The 15229-nt window shown below is 53.4% G+C and overlaps 1 protein-coding gene and 1 long non-coding RNA gene across 2 annotated transcripts; one reads left to right on the top strand and one right to left on the bottom strand.

Moving 5' to 3' along the window:
• Positions 1-1770: 1770 nt before the first annotated feature.
• On the bottom strand, positions 1771-9000 carry LOC129538609 (proproteinase E). Its single transcript, XM_088843401.1, has 8 exons — positions 8824-9000; positions 7775-7860; positions 5563-5660; positions 5309-5443; positions 4078-4214; positions 3557-3699; positions 2536-2688; positions 1771-1855 (listed from the first exon to the last, which is right to left on the bottom strand). The coding sequence occupies exons 1-8, from the start codon at positions 8894-8896 to the stop codon at positions 1838-1840; spliced, it is 843 nt and encodes a 280-aa protein (XP_088699527.1). The 5' UTR covers positions 8897-9000; the 3' UTR covers positions 1771-1837.
• A 3514-nt stretch (positions 9001-12514) lies between these two features.
• LOC148778452 (uncharacterized) lies at positions 12515-14285 on the top strand. The gene is made up of 3 exons (XR_016038657.1): positions 12515-12867; positions 13668-13717; positions 14154-14285. It is a non-coding gene; the product is annotated as an uncharacterized LOC148778452 (long non-coding RNA).
• The last annotated feature ends 944 nt before the right edge of the window (positions 14286-15229 follow it).

The following is a 15229-nucleotide window of genomic DNA, read 5'->3' as shown; positions in this document are numbered from 1 at the left end:
AGGGAGGCCTGGCATGCTGTGATTCATGGGGTCGCGGAGAGTCGGACACGACTGAGCGACTGAACTGAACTGAACTGAGCGACTAACACTTACTACGTGTCCATCGGGGGCAGCAGAGAGGCTCTGCTCCATAAAGCTCTGCTGCTGCTGCTGCTGCTGCTAAGCCGCTTCAGTCGTGTCCGACTCTGTGTGTCCCCATAGACGGCAGCCCACCAGGCTCCCCTGTCCCTGGGATTCTCCAGGCAAGAACACTGGAGTGGGTCGCCATTTCCTTCTTCAGCGCATGAAAGTGAAAAGGGAAAGTGAAGTCGCTCAGTCGTGTCTGACTCTTCACGACCCCATGGACTGCAGCCCACCAGGCTCCTCCGTCCATGGGATTTTCCAGGCGAGAGTACTGGAGTGGAGTGCCATTGCCTTCTCCTAGCCCCAAGGGAAAAACAGTAATACTGGGTGGACAAGCCCGCAAGCATGAGGATGAAGACCCTTGGATAGAGTACACGAGGGCCTCCGCCTGAACTGTAGTCATTATCTTAGAAAATATGAAGCAAAAACGTGACATTTGTTTATTTTGGAGAGAAGCTATGTGGGTGTTTTATATATTATTCGTCGGGAAGATCCCCTGGAGAAGGAAATGGCAACCCACTCCAGTATTCTTGCGTGGAAAATTCCATGGACTGAGGAGCCTGGTAGGCTCCAGCCCATGGAGTCGCAAAGAGTCGGACACGACTGAGCAACTTCACCTTCGTCGTGTTGTGTCTTTTTAAACACTAGAAGTGTAATTTTTTTTTTGTTTAATTTTTTTATCTTTCGAAGAGTAATTTTTTAAGTGAAGGGGCAATGGCACAGTGTTAACATTGAAAGTTATGTTTGTGTGACCTTGTGGGAACAGTGTTTCAAGGTATTCAGGAGAAATAGGAGTGAAAGGATTCAGTTGTTTTTGTGTCCTTTGGATGTCAGCTGTGGCTCTCTGAGCCCTGACCTCAGCTTCCGCCTTGCACGTACATCTGTGTACATGCAGCCAGAGCTCTCCCTGAGCTTGTCCAGCTCACCTCTGTTCTCGCAAGCCCTGAACTTTCAACAGAGAAACTGCCCAGTCAATGTTTAATGAATGACTGATATGCTGTGCTCATTTCTTTCTAAATACTGAGCCATTCTGGGGCAGGAACCATGTTGTCTTCTCCCTGTGGGCATCCTCAGGTTGAAGGAATGAATGCTCGTTGAATGAATGAATGACTGTGGTCCTTCCCCAGCCCATCAGTGGACGCAGAAAATACACAGCCCATGCCCACTCCACCGTGAGCTTCCGCAGGGGCTGGTGAGGACAGTATTTCTGCAGACTCTACCATGCTTTTCGGCCTGCACTGAAAAGCCAGTCATTGCACGTGTGGCTATGCAAGGTGTCCAACTTCCCGGGACTCACTCCGTTTGTTTTTGCTGGTTTTTCTGCCACACCTCGTGGCATGCGAGATCTCAGTTCCCTGACCAGGGATTGAACCCGTGCTCCCTGCTGTGGAAGCACAAAGTCTTAACCACGGGACCACCGGGGAAGTCCTTCACCTAGTTTTAACCACGAAAAGTCCTGTCCCATCCCCTCACTCCCAGGCAAACTGGGATGCTTGGTCACTTGACAACAGCTCCCTTCCATCTGAGCCTCATTTTTCTCATTCTAATATGAGAGGGTTGAGTCTCATTTCTACATAAAACATCTAAGATTCTAGAAATGGGCTGGAAAGAGAGAGGTGAGTCAAAGAAGAAAGAAAGACTCAAGTTGGAATTTTCTGAGATATCTTTTATTTTTTACAGAGTGTGGATGGGCACTGCCACCTTGGCCTTGGTTCTAGTTGCTTGCAATGGTCTGACAAAAAAAAAGAGGAGGTAAAGCCAGAATAGTCTAGTCAGGAACACAGCTTCTACTGCTGTATGGAACTGAGTTCAACTCCCAGCCATGTCACTCATTAACTGCGTGACCCTGGGAGAGTGACTTGACCTCTCTAGCCTCAGTTTTCTCATCTGTGTAATGGGAGTGATCATAATACTTACTTCATGTGGGTTTTAAATTAAACACATAAGGTGTCATCATGGTGTCTGGCATATGTTTAAGAGTCCATAGATGGTGACTAATACTCTTGTCATGAACAACGTTAATCCTCCCTGATCACTCATTCCCAGGTAAACCTGGCACTGTCACTGGAGCCTGAGCTTCACCTGTCACAGTTTCCATACCATTTTATCAATTTGCTCATTTAGTCATCTGTTTCCCACAAGCCACGCATCACTCTATCCTCCGTGACAAGAAAAGACCTGGACCAGAGGAGGCATTTCCTAAACACTTGCTGAAATAAGGAAGTTCAGTAGTGTTCAGAACTCTACCCAGAAGCCCTTAAGGCTTCAGAAAACATCCTCAAGCTCCTCTGGAAGGTCCCCAACCCCCACCCCCAACTACTGATCTCCTGGGATCAGGATCTGCTGTTCTCACCCATCCCCCCAGCACCTCTCATTCCCCAGAGCCCTCTCTGCTCACCCTGCCCCGCTCACCTCATCAATCCAGTCAATGAAAGCCGAGACTCGCGTGAACACCGTGGGTTTCTTGACGGTGTTGCAGCCAAAGGCAGAAACAAAGCTGGTCACACCATGGACCTGCCAGGAGCCATCTGCTGCTGGGCAGTTGAGGGGTCCTCCAGAGTCACCCTGGAACAGTCAGAGAGCAGTGGGGGACTGAGCCTCGTCGGAGCTCCAAGGAATTGGTTCTGACCTTGGGGAGCTCGAAAAACCCTTATATGACCTGACTTCTCTGGGTCTCAGTTTGCTCCTTTGTGATGGGTGCATTCGTGCATGCTAAGTTGCTTTGTCATGGCCGATTCTTTGTGACGCTACGGACTGTAGCCCATCAGGGTCCTCTGTCCAAGGGATTCTCCAGGCAAGACTACTAGAGTGGGTTGCCATTTCCTTCTCCAGGGGATCTTCCCAACCCAGGGATCCAACTCTTTTTATGTCTCCTGCATTGGTAGGCGGGTTCTTTACCACTAGCGCCACCTGGGAAGACCTTTGTGATGGGGAATGATACCTATTATGCCTATCTTACAAGATATTGTGACAGTTAAATGAGACGATAAGCCTACAGTCTTAGCAAAGTCTCCTGCATTGCAGGCAGATTCTTTACCAGCTGAGCCACAAGGGAAGCCCAAGAATACTGGCGTGGGTAGCCTATCCCTTCTCCAGCAGATCTTCCCGACCCAGGAATTGAACCAGGGTTTCCTGCATTGCAGGTGGATTCTTTACCAACTGAGCTATCGGGGAAGCCCCTTTCCTTGGGGGTACTGAAGGGGACTCCCAAGGACCAGGAAGGCACAGTGATTTGCTCCAGATCAAGTCAGTGTGCCAGCCGGGACCCAAGTCAAGAGACCAGGGCTGTGTGTCTGGGCTGCGCTGACTTCCTCCAAGTCCTGCCTGGCCTGGAGGCTGAATGTGCACGATTCCTCCTCCGGCTCCCAGGCCCTGCACACCGAGCAGAGGGGCTCAGCCCTGCACCACCACGGGCGGGCGAGCGCTGACTCACGTTGCACCCGGAGCGGGTGTCCCCGCCGGCGCACACCATGGTTTTCTTCACGGTGATGCCCCACCAGTCCCACTGGGAGCAGTGCTCATAGTCCACCACGGGCAGCAGCGCCTCCTGCAGCTTGTCCGGCAGCGGCCCGCCAGCTGTGCAGACAGAGAGCAGTGAGCAGGGGCCGTGGGGTGCCGGGCCCGGGCCGGGGTCTGAGGCAGAGCTGGGAGCCCCAGCATGGTGTGGGGACTACGAGGAAAGCCTGCTCCTCCGGCGTGAGGGGAAGTCTCCTCCCACCAGGCCGCGTGGTCCTGCCTGCTTTGTCCATCAGAACATCCCGGCGCCGGGCACAAAGGCAACACTAAAAACTGTCCCCTGCACACATTTGTGTTTGGGAGGATGAGGGGAGAAGGCGGCCGCTGGAGGAGGAATATAAGAAAAGTGCGAGGGTGCTCCGGGCGTCGCCCTCAGCCCTCGCCCTCTGTCTCCCTGCCCCACCGTCCCTACGGCCAGCTGGAGGACTCAGCACGCACTGTAGAGACGGCCCCAGCCGCTGATGTAGCAGGGGGCTTCGTTGGGCAGGATGTCGCCGGCGGGAGGGAGGCTGGCGAGCTGGACCTTGTCTCCCAGCTGGGCGCTGCGTGAGAGCTTGACGAGGGCGATGTCGTTGCTGGGGAGGAGGGAAGAGTCACGGGGAGGAGCCTGGTCCTCCAGCCAGACTAAGCTCCAGCCCCAGCTTTGCTCAGAATATTTCACCTCTGGAATGTCCCCGACGCTCCCCTCTGGATCCCATGCATTCTTACTGCTCAGCAACTTCTGGAAGCCCCCCGGCCCCTTCAGCCCTCAATGACCCTTGGCCTCAGTAACTGTGCTTGGCTTTTACACCAGGGGTTCACACACGTCATCCGTGTCAGAATCAGAGCAGGGCTTGTTAATATAGAGGTTGCCAGAGCCTGTTCCAGAGTTTCAGATGCAGTGGGTCTGGGAGGCCCCGAGGATTTGCCTTCCTAATGAGTTCCCATGGGCTGCTGCTGGCCTGGGGACCACACTTGGAGAACCAGCGCTGTCTCTTCATCTGCCTGTTTGTCACTCAGGTCATTACATCTGGGGCTGACTTTCTCTCTGCTTACCCCCGGAGCCCCGTGGAGATGGGTCCAGGTCTTGATCATCACGTCCCTCCCTCCTGCACTCACAGGGGTTCTGCACCCTCCTTTGATCCTCTCCCCGGAAAAATGCTGAGTTAAGCCTCCCAGACATACAATCCTGCATATGCTTGAGAGGCTTAAGAAGCCTACTCTGTGTTCTCACCCAGTGATGGCCTTCTTGAACTTCATGACAGCCCAGGAAGCCCAGAAGGTCACCCTTGAGACGTGGTCAAACTCAGGCTCAGAGAAAGTCGATGACTTGCCCAAGCCACACAGAGACTCAGTGCTGGAGGCTGACTCAGTCCAGCGCTCCTCCCTTGGCCCACAATGCCGGGAACCCAGGAGGCTCTGGAGGAGCGTCCATTGAATCAAGGATTTGGGGTTCCTAAGGCACTCCTCTTCTGAAGCCAAGGAGCCAAGTGGCCTCGGGGAGTTCCTGCCCTGCCTGGCCCCTGCTGTCCCTTCTGTAGGGAAAGAGGTCTGGGGTGGGTGATCCCCAGAGGCTCTCTGGCTCTGACCTTCGGGCCCATTGCCCCTGGGAGTCTTCTCCGCGTCAGTGTCGGGTCCTAGAGGGGTCTGCAGAGGAGCCCCTGGGTGCCCAGCCTGAGAGGTCACTCACCCGCAGGCCACGCAGTTGGAGTTCCAGAGAGGGTGCACGAAGAGGTCCCCGGCGTTGATGGGGATCACCTGCTCTGAGCCCTCCAGCTCGGAGCGGTCATATTCGCCCAGCACCACCTGGTAGGTCCGGGAGGTCCTGCCGGTGGCAGTGACGTCAGCGCAGGCCTCAGCGGCTCCCCCGTCTCCTCCCACCAGCCTCCACGGCCCCAGCCCGCCCGGGTCTCATGCAGGGCCGGGGCAAGCGAGAGAACTCACGAGATGCAGTGGCCGGCAGTTACGACCCAGTCAGGGGCAATGAGGCTGCCGCCGCAGGTGTGGTGAAAGGCTCCGTCCTTTTCATACTGCAGGGAGACCTGGCGGCAAGGGAGGGGGCTCCTGAGGGGTTTGGGCCCCACAGGGGGGTTGCTACCCATGGCTGTATAGGTTGTGCCCTGCACAACTCTAGAGGGCAGTAGTCACAGAGAATGGCATCCTCTGGAAAGCGGCAGTGCCCATCCCACATGCAACTGTACCTTCCATGGCTGCTTTCGAGCTACAACGGTGCAATCAAGTCACCTTAATGGAAACCACCGGGCAGACAGAGGCTAAAACATTTCCTCTCTCATCCTTTGCAGAACCAGTCAGAGGACGCCTGATATAGGCCAATGACATCCCTCAGAACTTTCTGTGATATGGAAATGTTTGGTAGGATTCAGCGTGGTAGCCACTGGCCACGTGTGGTTATTGAGAATTTAAACTGTGGTTAGCGGGCTTCCCTGCTGGTGCAGTGAATAGGAATCCCCCTGCCAATGCAGGGACACAGGTTTGATCCCTGGTCCGGGAAGATTCCACATGCCTTGGAACAACTAAAGCCATACAACCACTCTGGGGCTCTTGAGTCACGAGTACTGAACCTACGTGCTGCAACAAACCTGGGCACCCTAGACTTTGTGCTCTGCCACAAAAGACGCCACCACGATGAGAAGCCCATGCAGAGCAGTGAAGATGAGCCGTTACTGGCCGCGACTCGAGAAGGCCTATGTGCAGCAACAAGGACCCGGCACAATCACTCAATAAAATGCGCTGAGCACTGAGCAACTGAATTTCTAATATGATTTAATTTTAATGACTTTAAAGTTAGGCCTATACAGGAGAAGATGCTATAAAAAAGAGTGGACATGCTTCTGTGTAACTGATTCACTCTCTGTATACCTGAAACTAGCACCAATTTGTAAATCAACTGCTGCTGCTGCTGCTCAGTCGCTGCAGTTGTGTCCGACTCTGTGCAACCCCATAGACAGCAGCCCACCAGGCTCCCCCATCCCTGGGATTCTCCAGGCAAGAACACTCGAGTGGGTTGCCATTTCCTTCTCCAATGAATGAACGTGAAAAGGGAAAGTGAAGTCGCTCAGTCGTGTCCGACTCTTAGCGACCCCATGGACCGCATACCATCAGGCTCCTCCGCCCATGGGATTTTCCAGGCAAGAGTACTGGAGTGGAGGTGCCATTGCCGTCTCCGTTGTAAATCCACTACACTCCAATAAAAATTAAAATAAATACATAAATTTAAATAGCCACGTGTGACAAGTGGCTACTGTGTTACTGTCATGAGTCTAGTCCTCTCTGCCTCCCTCCACTGACCTCCGTGAAAGCCCTTCACCCCTTTATTGCTCTCAAACTTTCTAGCCCTGTTGTATAATGTGTATCCAGAGAAGGCGATGGCACCCCACTCCAGTGCTCTTGCCTGGAAAATCCCATGGACGGAGGAGCCTGGTGGGCTGCAGTCCATGGGGTTGCAAAGAGTCAAACACGACTGAGCGACCTCACTTTCCCTTTTCACGTTCATGCATTGGAGAAGGAAATGGAAACCCACTCCAGTGTTCTTGCCTGGAGAATCCCAGGGACGGGGGAGCCTGCTGGGCTGCCGTCTATGGGGTCGGACAGAGTTGGACACGACTGAGCGACTCAGCAGCAGCACAGTGTGCATCGGGGGAAAAATGTATCATTAGCTCATCAAATCCGTGATTTCTTGACCAATATTGCTAAAATGAGGCTGACGCAGGCATTTCAGTTTTTAAAAGTGAATCAATTTAAAGAAAATGGTGGCAGGCCTTCCTTGGCAGTCCAGGGGTTAAGACTCTGTGCTTCCAATGCAGGGACTGAGGCTTCGGTCCCTGGCCTGGGAAAGAAGACCTCACATCCCTCCCTAAACACAGCGCTGAACTTCTACCATTAATGTACTGACCCTTGGGTTAAACATTTCTCTTTCCCCGGAGTCTACTGTTAACTTACAAACAGCCCAGTGAGAGTTACAGGTTAAATGGACAAAACTTCTGTGTGAAGGCGATCATCTAAGGGTTTCCTGGCCTTTGGGAAACTGAACTGGATACCAGAAGCAACGCAGTGGGATCCAGACTGGATGTCCTGCAATCAGAGCATGGGGTACAGAGCCCATGATGGGAAATAGTGCAGCTGGTATTACTCTTACCTGCCAGGGCCAGCTGTAGGGGACCGCGTCCTCGCCATTGACAACTCTGGAGGAGGGGTGGGAGAAAGGCTGGCTGAAGCCTGAGGCTAGAGGGGACAGGAGAAGTGTCAATCAGACCCAAGGTTCCCCAAAGCAAAGAGGAGGTCTGGGCCCCAGACAGGCTGTGATATCCCACACAACTCCTTCCCCTTTCTGACCCCAGTAGCCACGTATCAACAGTGAGCATTTGGACAAAAGCAGGGATTTCTGGAGTCCTGGGTATTCTGGGATGGAGATGAACACGTGGCTTCCTTTCATGGCAGAAGTAAACCTGATGCACTTAGAACAGCGCCTGGTACCCAAAGGGGGCTTGAGGAGTGATAATTTTTGTCACGAAGAGGGGCAGCTTTGGTGTAAGTCTGTCTGAATTCAAAGTGCAGCTCTGCCCCTGGTTCTAGGATGGGCCACTTTACTTCTCTGAGGGTCAGTTTCTCTATCTGCAAAATGGGAATAATAATAGTTCAGACCTCATGGGGCTGCTGTGAGGATTACAGAAGATAATATAAGAAAAAAATCCCGAGCATTCTGCCTGGCATATAGTAAGCATTCAGTAAACATGACCTGTTACCATTCATTACTGCTAGTTAGGGGAGGCTGCTTGGAGAAGGTGGCCCTGAGCTGTACTGTAATACGGCAGAGGTACCAGGAAAAGGCCAGATCATAGGATATGGTATGCAGTAAGGGCAGTGTGAGAGGAGAGTTGGAGGGTTAAGCCGAGGAACAGAAATTCCAAACCCAAGCAGTCTAACCACAGATCCCAGACTCTTTACCATTAGACTTTGTTTACCACCGGTTCTGTCAAGGACTCCCACCCAGGGGTTTGGGTCCCCCAGTCCTCCTCCTGAACTGGTCCAACTTCCCCTCGATCCTCCTGCTCCAGCACCGAGCTGAAAACCTCCACCGCCATCCTCAGCTACAAGCTGAGCCCTCTCCTATGGAACCAGGCATTGAGTTCGAGAGACTAGATTTCAACGGATCCTGGCCCAGGGCAGCACAGGCTGGAGTCTTACCGAGGGCCACAAATAGGAGAAAACTCAGCAGCTGGATCATCGTGAGTTTTGAGACGATAAGAAAGGGATCCATAGCCCAAGGCTTTAATATAGGGCAGAAGATGGGTGGGGGGCCCTACTGGGCCCCATTCCCGGAACAGGTGGTGGAACACCAGGTCTCCCATGGTCCAAGGCCGCATCCCCACCAACCACAGATGGGGCGGTGACAGCTGACGACAGGGCCCAGAGTGTGCGCTCCAAAGTGTGGCTGCACAGGTGGCCCCGAATGGCAAGCTGATAACAGCGGAGGGGGAAGGAAAGTTCACGTCAGAGTAAGGCAGCCTCTTCCAGGAGCAAACACGGGCTCTGGGACCGCTCACACCTGGGTTCAAATCCTGGCTCTGCCACTCCCACGCTCCGCATCCTTGGGCACGTGGCTTAGCCTCTCTGAGCTTCAGAATTCTCATTTCTAATATGGGATTAATATTACTCTCCACCTCAATTAAAAATATTTTTTTGTTGAGCACTCTCTCCATATCAGGATGTTCTTGGGGATGCAGCCATGAACAAGAACGGCCCCAGCTTTCTTGGGGCTGCTTTAGTCTACTAGGGGATGTGGAGGATGTTAGTTGCTCAGTCGTGTCCGACTCTGCGACATATAGTCTGCCAGCCTCCTCTATCCATGGAATTCTCCAGGCAAGTCTACTTACTAGGGAAGATAATGACAAATCAGCGAAAATAAAGAAAGGCTATTTCTGTTTGTGCTGGAAGATGCTCTGAAAAGAATAAGATGGGGATGGGAGTGACTCATTTAGTTGGGGGGCCAGAGAAAGTGACATTTGGGCTGAAGAGGTAGTGTTCGATTTGAGTCCTAAAGGGTGGGTAAGCCAGCCGTGGGAAGCCCTGAAGGAAAACCTCTTCAAGGTGGGAAGGACAAGTGCAGAGGTCTGGAGTCTTGTCCAAGGACAGGAGGTCAGTGAGGCTGAAGCATCAGAGCCTAAAGCTGATTTCACAACTGATCCAGCAATTCCACTCCTTTGGCCTCTCACAAAAATCACGCACATGTGCCCCAGGAGGCAAGCCAAGCCCCAAGAATGTTCCTGGCATCCCTGTCGTCTCTCCTCAGTAACGAAAGCCCAGGAACAACAGAAATGTCCCTGAAGGCGAGTGGATGGATATGTGTAGTCTGTGTACACAATGGAATATTGAGCAGCAGTCAAAAAGGACGAATCACCATGGCACGCCTCACTGGAGATAACCCCTAGGAATATAAAGCAAGACGGGAAAGAAGCCCCCAGAAGATGAACTACCATTTAATACTCTTTTTGGAGAGTTAGAAACTACTTCAATGTCAAAATATACCCTTTAAAAAATATAGATAAGTGAATAAAATTGCATAAAAAGGCAAGCAAAGGTGCAATGAACCTAGGGTTGGGGATTATGTTCATTTCAAGTCTGGGGTGAAAGGGAAGAGGATTGGTCAGATGTTTTGAGAGCTTCGAGCAGCAGCTTTGTTTTGGTAGTTTTTGTTTTAGTTTTAGATTTTTACTGAAGATTAATTTACATACAATAAAATTCACCGGTTTTAAATGTAAAATTTGATTTTTGACAAACACACACACAGGCAGGTAACCACCACCACCATCATGACATGGAACATTTTCATTACCCAACTAGAGAGCCCATGCACCCAACGAAAGATCTTGCGTGACACATCGAACGAAGATGGTTTGTTCTGCCACTAAGAAAAGAAAGTGAAGTCACTCAGTTGTGTCTGACTGTTTATGACCCCATGGACCGTAGCCTACCAGACTCCTCTGTCCATGGAATTTTCCAGGCAAGGATACTGGAGTGAGTTGCCATTTCCTTCTCCAGGAGATCTTCCCAACCCAGTGATCGAACCCGGGTCTCCTGCACTGTAGGCAGCCTCTTAACCGTCTAAGCCACCAGGGAAGCCCTAGGCAAAAAAATGAATACACACACACACACAGAAATTTTCCTCCCACCTAGTCACTTTCTATCCCCCGCCCCTACCCTCCCATCTCCACACCTGGCACCCTGGCAACCTGTGATCTGCTTTCTGTCTCTTTGCTAAGTCACTTCAGTCGTGTCCGACTCTGTGCGACCCCATGGACGGCAGCCCACCAGGCTCCGCCATCCCTGGGATTCTCCAGGCAAGAACACTGGAGTGGGTTGCCATTTCCTTTTCCAACGTGTGAAAGTGAAAAGTGAAAGTGAAGTTGCTCAGTCTTGTCCGAGTAGTAGCGACCCCATGGACTGTAGCCCACCAGGCTCCTCTGTCCATGGGATTTTCTAGGCAAGAGTACTGGAGTACTGGAGTGGCTTGCCATTGCCATCTCCGTTCTGCCTCTTTAGTCTGGCCTTTTCTAGAACCTTTACATATAAATGAAAGCCTATAGTATATACCTATGTATCTGGGCATCTTTCAGTTAGCATATGCTTCTGTGAGTCATATGCGTCATTACGTTAGATGTGGTTTTGCAAGCAGCAACTATCTTATTTAAAACTACTATGCGTCTAATAAGTAAAAGTGGCCCATGAGTGGACTAATGCTATTTGATTTACCTAATTCTGCTACCTGAAATCCAGATTTAGAGAGAGAGAAAAAGAGGTGGGTGAAGGCCGGGCCCCATGAGTCTCTTTGCAGGTCAGGCTGATAAGGAGTTGGGTCTTTAATTCCAAGCATAAGGAGAAAGCCATGGGGGCAGGAGTGGTGATTAAGTAGGAGAAGGACCTGGGATCTCACACTTTCAAAAAATCTCTTTCCTGGGTACTGTGTGCAGGGCTGTCAGGGGAGAGCGAAGGGAACCAGCTGGAGCTATTTCAGTTGCCTGGGCGACGTCGGGGTTTGGGAGGTGGGGGCCAGGTGGTAGAGGCAGAGATGGGAGATCTGGGTGGGGTCAGGCGGTGTTTGGGAGACGGAGCGACGTCTGAGGCCGTCTCAACGGAGTATGAGGCACAGAAGTTCAAAGTGTTGGCCGCTTGGTCGTGTCTGACCCTGTGCAACCCCGTGGACTGCAGCCCGCAAGGCTCCTCCGTCCATGGGACTCTCCGGGCAAGAACACTGCAGTGGATAGCCATTCCCTTCTCTAAGGGATCTTCCTGACCCAGGGCTTGAGCCTGGGTCTCCTGCACTGCAGGCAGATTCTTTACCATCCGAGCCACCAGGGAACCTGTGGAGCACAGGGACTGGCACTAAACCTGTGAACTCAATTCACATTATTCTAACTGTAGAGAAGACTTGGCACAGCCTTGTTGGCTGCTGGAAGCAGCCTCCCAGCCCAGGGCCGACATTTTGCAGGGTCTCAGTGAACCCTTGCAGAATAAGGCAGAGGAGCTCTGCAGGCTTGACTGAGCAACACTCGCCTCTCCTCCACACCCAGCGACTCCAAGCATGGCCAGACTCCTTCCTGCTGGTGTCATGGAGCATGTGGAGCCGTTCTTTGGGGGCTGCTACATTTCGGGAGCACGGGAGGAGGGCAACGCTTAGCTGCTTTAAACAGGCCCTTGGGATGGAACGCCAGGCATCACAGGCAGGGTTTCTTTCAAGGGTGCAGCCCCTCCAAGCACCCCCTACAGTGACGTCTGCGACGCCAACAGACTGAGCCTGTGGCGAGTGTGTGGACAACAGGAGCAGCTGTGAAAACCCTTCAAAGCGTGATAAAAATAGCCGTGCCCTCCCTCACCCCTGTTCCCTACGGGCCTGGACATGTTTGTTTGCTCAGCTTTGAAGCTCAGAGCCATTTCCCAGACCTTGAGCGGAGGAAGCGATGGGGAGAGACTGAAGACGCGGCCGGGAGGAGGAGGGGCAGGTTGGAGCTTCCCGGATCCCACTGTGGAGGGTCTGAAACAGACACAGCCTCAAAGACGACCTCAGCCATCTCTCCTGACAGATGCGGAATGAAGGCCCAGGGAACAGCGAGGGCTGGCTCAGGTCCCCCCCAGTTTATCACTGCCTGCTCCCCGCAGGGTCACACGATAAGCCACCCCAGCCTTTATCCGGGTGGCCTTGAGTGGGTCCCAGCCTCTGTGCTGGCTCTGCAGGTGGGTGTGTGGCCACCCTGGCCCTCTGCTTTGTCTCAAGGGAGATGGACCCTCCAGGACCGCCCCATCACTAACCGTCAGGTCACCTTAGCCTCAAGGCCTAGCGGACACACTGCCAGGGTGCTGCTGATTAATCCTCTGGGGTTTTCTGGCCTGGGAGCAGCTGGAGCTTTTCCCCTGGGAAGAGGGAGCTGGCAGGGAGGCTGCAGGGGCCAGGTCCACAGCAGGGCTCAGCCTAAAGCCGAGCAAGTGGCGTCCTGAATGGGAGGCGCAGAGCGAACCGAGAATTTGGAGGTGTGTCTGGAGAGGGTACGAGGGAGCTGGGGAGCCTCTTTTTGGCGGGGAGGGGGGCGTTTTCATTATTTCTAGTTTCCCACCAGCTGGGAAACTTCAGGAGGGCAAAACTTTCTGATTTATCTTTGAATTCCCCGTGCTGGGAGGAGCCTGGAACGTGTGCTCAATGAAATGCACAACACGTTAAAAGAGGGAGCGAAAGAGCGAATGAAGCCGAAGACGCTTCAACGCCTGCTGACTCTCCCTCCCCTGACTCAGGAGGGGCACCGCTGGGGGCTGGCCCCTCTGGGCGTGCTCCCCTGAATGGTGGTTCTGAAGGGCAGTGTTCAGAGGATGCTCATCCGTGTCCTGTGGCAAATAAGCCATAAGAATGGAGCCCCTGCTGTGTTCTCTGCTGGGAGCTCAGCTCCCACCCAGAACCCCGTGGGCATGCAATAAAGAATCAGAGGCTCAGTGGGACTGGGAAATGGGAGATTAAACAAAGTTCACATGGATCTCTCCTGTAGGACTTCTTGGAATCTGGAAGGTGCCAGTGTTCACGGAGAGTCAGACACAGGTGATTCTTAAACCCTGGACTCCGATGCCTCATTACCCAGCTACCAGTCCCTCTCCTCTCGGGTGGAACAGCTCAGCCTCTGAGATCAGGCAGGGGCCACATCAGCCCTGCGACGGCACCAAGAAGCTGCTGAGGGGACCCAGGGCTGGGCCGCCATGCAGACAGCTCTTGCCCCGAGGAAGTCGCTGTCTCAGCTGGGACCCGGGGAGGTTGCTGGACAGCGGCACTGGGGAGGGGTGCGGGCCCGGGCGGGGCCTGTCTTCCTGGGGCCAACCCGGTGGGTGGGAGCGGCACCCGTCCCGCCTGCAGTGCTCTGGGGGACGGTGCTGACCGAGGGGCTGGAGGTAGGCAGCCCCCTCCCTCCCCACTCTCATTCCACTGCCCTCCTGGCATGTACACACCCACAAACATTTGTCAAACACCTACTATATTCCAGGCACTGACCCGTCACCAGGGATGCTCCTGCAAAGAAGACACAGCCTCCTGAGCCCACAGCCAGCAGGCGGAGTGCGGGAGCAAGAACCTGGTGTCAGCCGTTCTTCTGGACTGCCTCTGCTTCTCACCCAGCTCCATCCTGCCCCGCTGGCCAGCCTGCTGGAAGCATCCGTGGGCTCCCTGGTCCTGTGGGTTTGGTTCAGTCAGTGGAAGGTGCCAGCAGGAAACTGGAGGACGGGAAGATGGAGCGGTCGGGGTGTCTATTCCAGGGCCTGCGTTCCTCCATCAAAGGCCTTGGCACCTGTCAGGGAACCGTCTCCTTTCCCCACAGCTCCTTCCTCAGGGCTCCATTAACTGCCTTCTCCCTCTGCCCCTTCAGGCCTGGGGGTGGTCTCGGCTCCCACTGATGCAAGCCTTGAAATGCCCCCACCATTCCTTGCTAGTTTCTCCAGCCGCACCTGCACTTTTATCAAATACCCCTCAGTTACTCCTGGGCTTGACACCTGTTCCCCTCCTGGACCCTGACCTGTGATACACTTTTGTTTGACTATAACAGAGACCCCAAATAATGGTGCATGAATAAGAGAGAAATGTATTTCCCTCTACCCTCAAAGTCTGCGCTTCCCAGGTGGCTCTGTGGTAAAGAGCCTGCCTGCCAAAGCAGAAGACGTGGGTTTGATCCCTGGGTCAAGAGGACCCCGTGGAGGTGGAAATGGCAACACACTCCAATATTCTTACCTGGGAAACGCCAGGGACAGAGGGGCCTGGTGGGCTACAGCCCACGGTGCTGCAAAGAAGCAGACACGACTTTGCAGCTGAGCAGGTGTGCGTGCAGCTTCAGAGTCCAGGCTGGCGGTGCAGTGTTGCTCTGGGAAGTCTTCTGCTCTTTCTCTTTCTCATTCTCAGTCCATCGCTGGGAATGTGTCTCACCCTCAAGGCATGGGTTCTATTGTGTACTCCCCCCTACCCCGCTCCGAATTCCCTGGTAACTCAGAAAGTAACCATATTTGGGCATAGGGTCATTGCAGATGCAATTAGTTAAGATGAGGTCATTTGGGTGGGCCCTAATCTAATATG

Source organism: Moschus berezovskii, chromosome 2 (genome assembly GCF_049115385.1).
Source record: "Moschus berezovskii isolate FMDL1 chromosome 2, NW_MosBer_1.0, whole genome shotgun sequence".
Lineage (NCBI taxonomy): Eukaryota > Metazoa > Chordata > Mammalia > Artiodactyla > Moschidae > Moschus > Moschus berezovskii.
The sequence above is the reverse complement of the archived record's forward strand: the minus strand, read 5'-3'. Positions and strand labels throughout refer to the sequence as shown.

Bases quoted from the DNA above. Each gene is read 5' to 3' on its own strand.
- LOC129538609 (XM_088843401.1), bottom strand. From the start codon at position 8,896: ATGGATCCCTTTCTTATCGTCTCAAAACTCACGATGATCCAGCTGCTG. The intron at 7,861-8,823 runs GTAAGACTCCAG...TGTCCCCTCTAG, and splicing joins TCTCCTATTTGTGGCCCTCG to CCTCAGGCTTCAGCCAGCCT. The intron at 5,661-7,774 runs GTAAGAGTAATA...CCTTGCCGCCAG, and splicing joins CCTACAGCTGGCCCTGGCAG to GTCTCCCTGCAGTATGAAAA.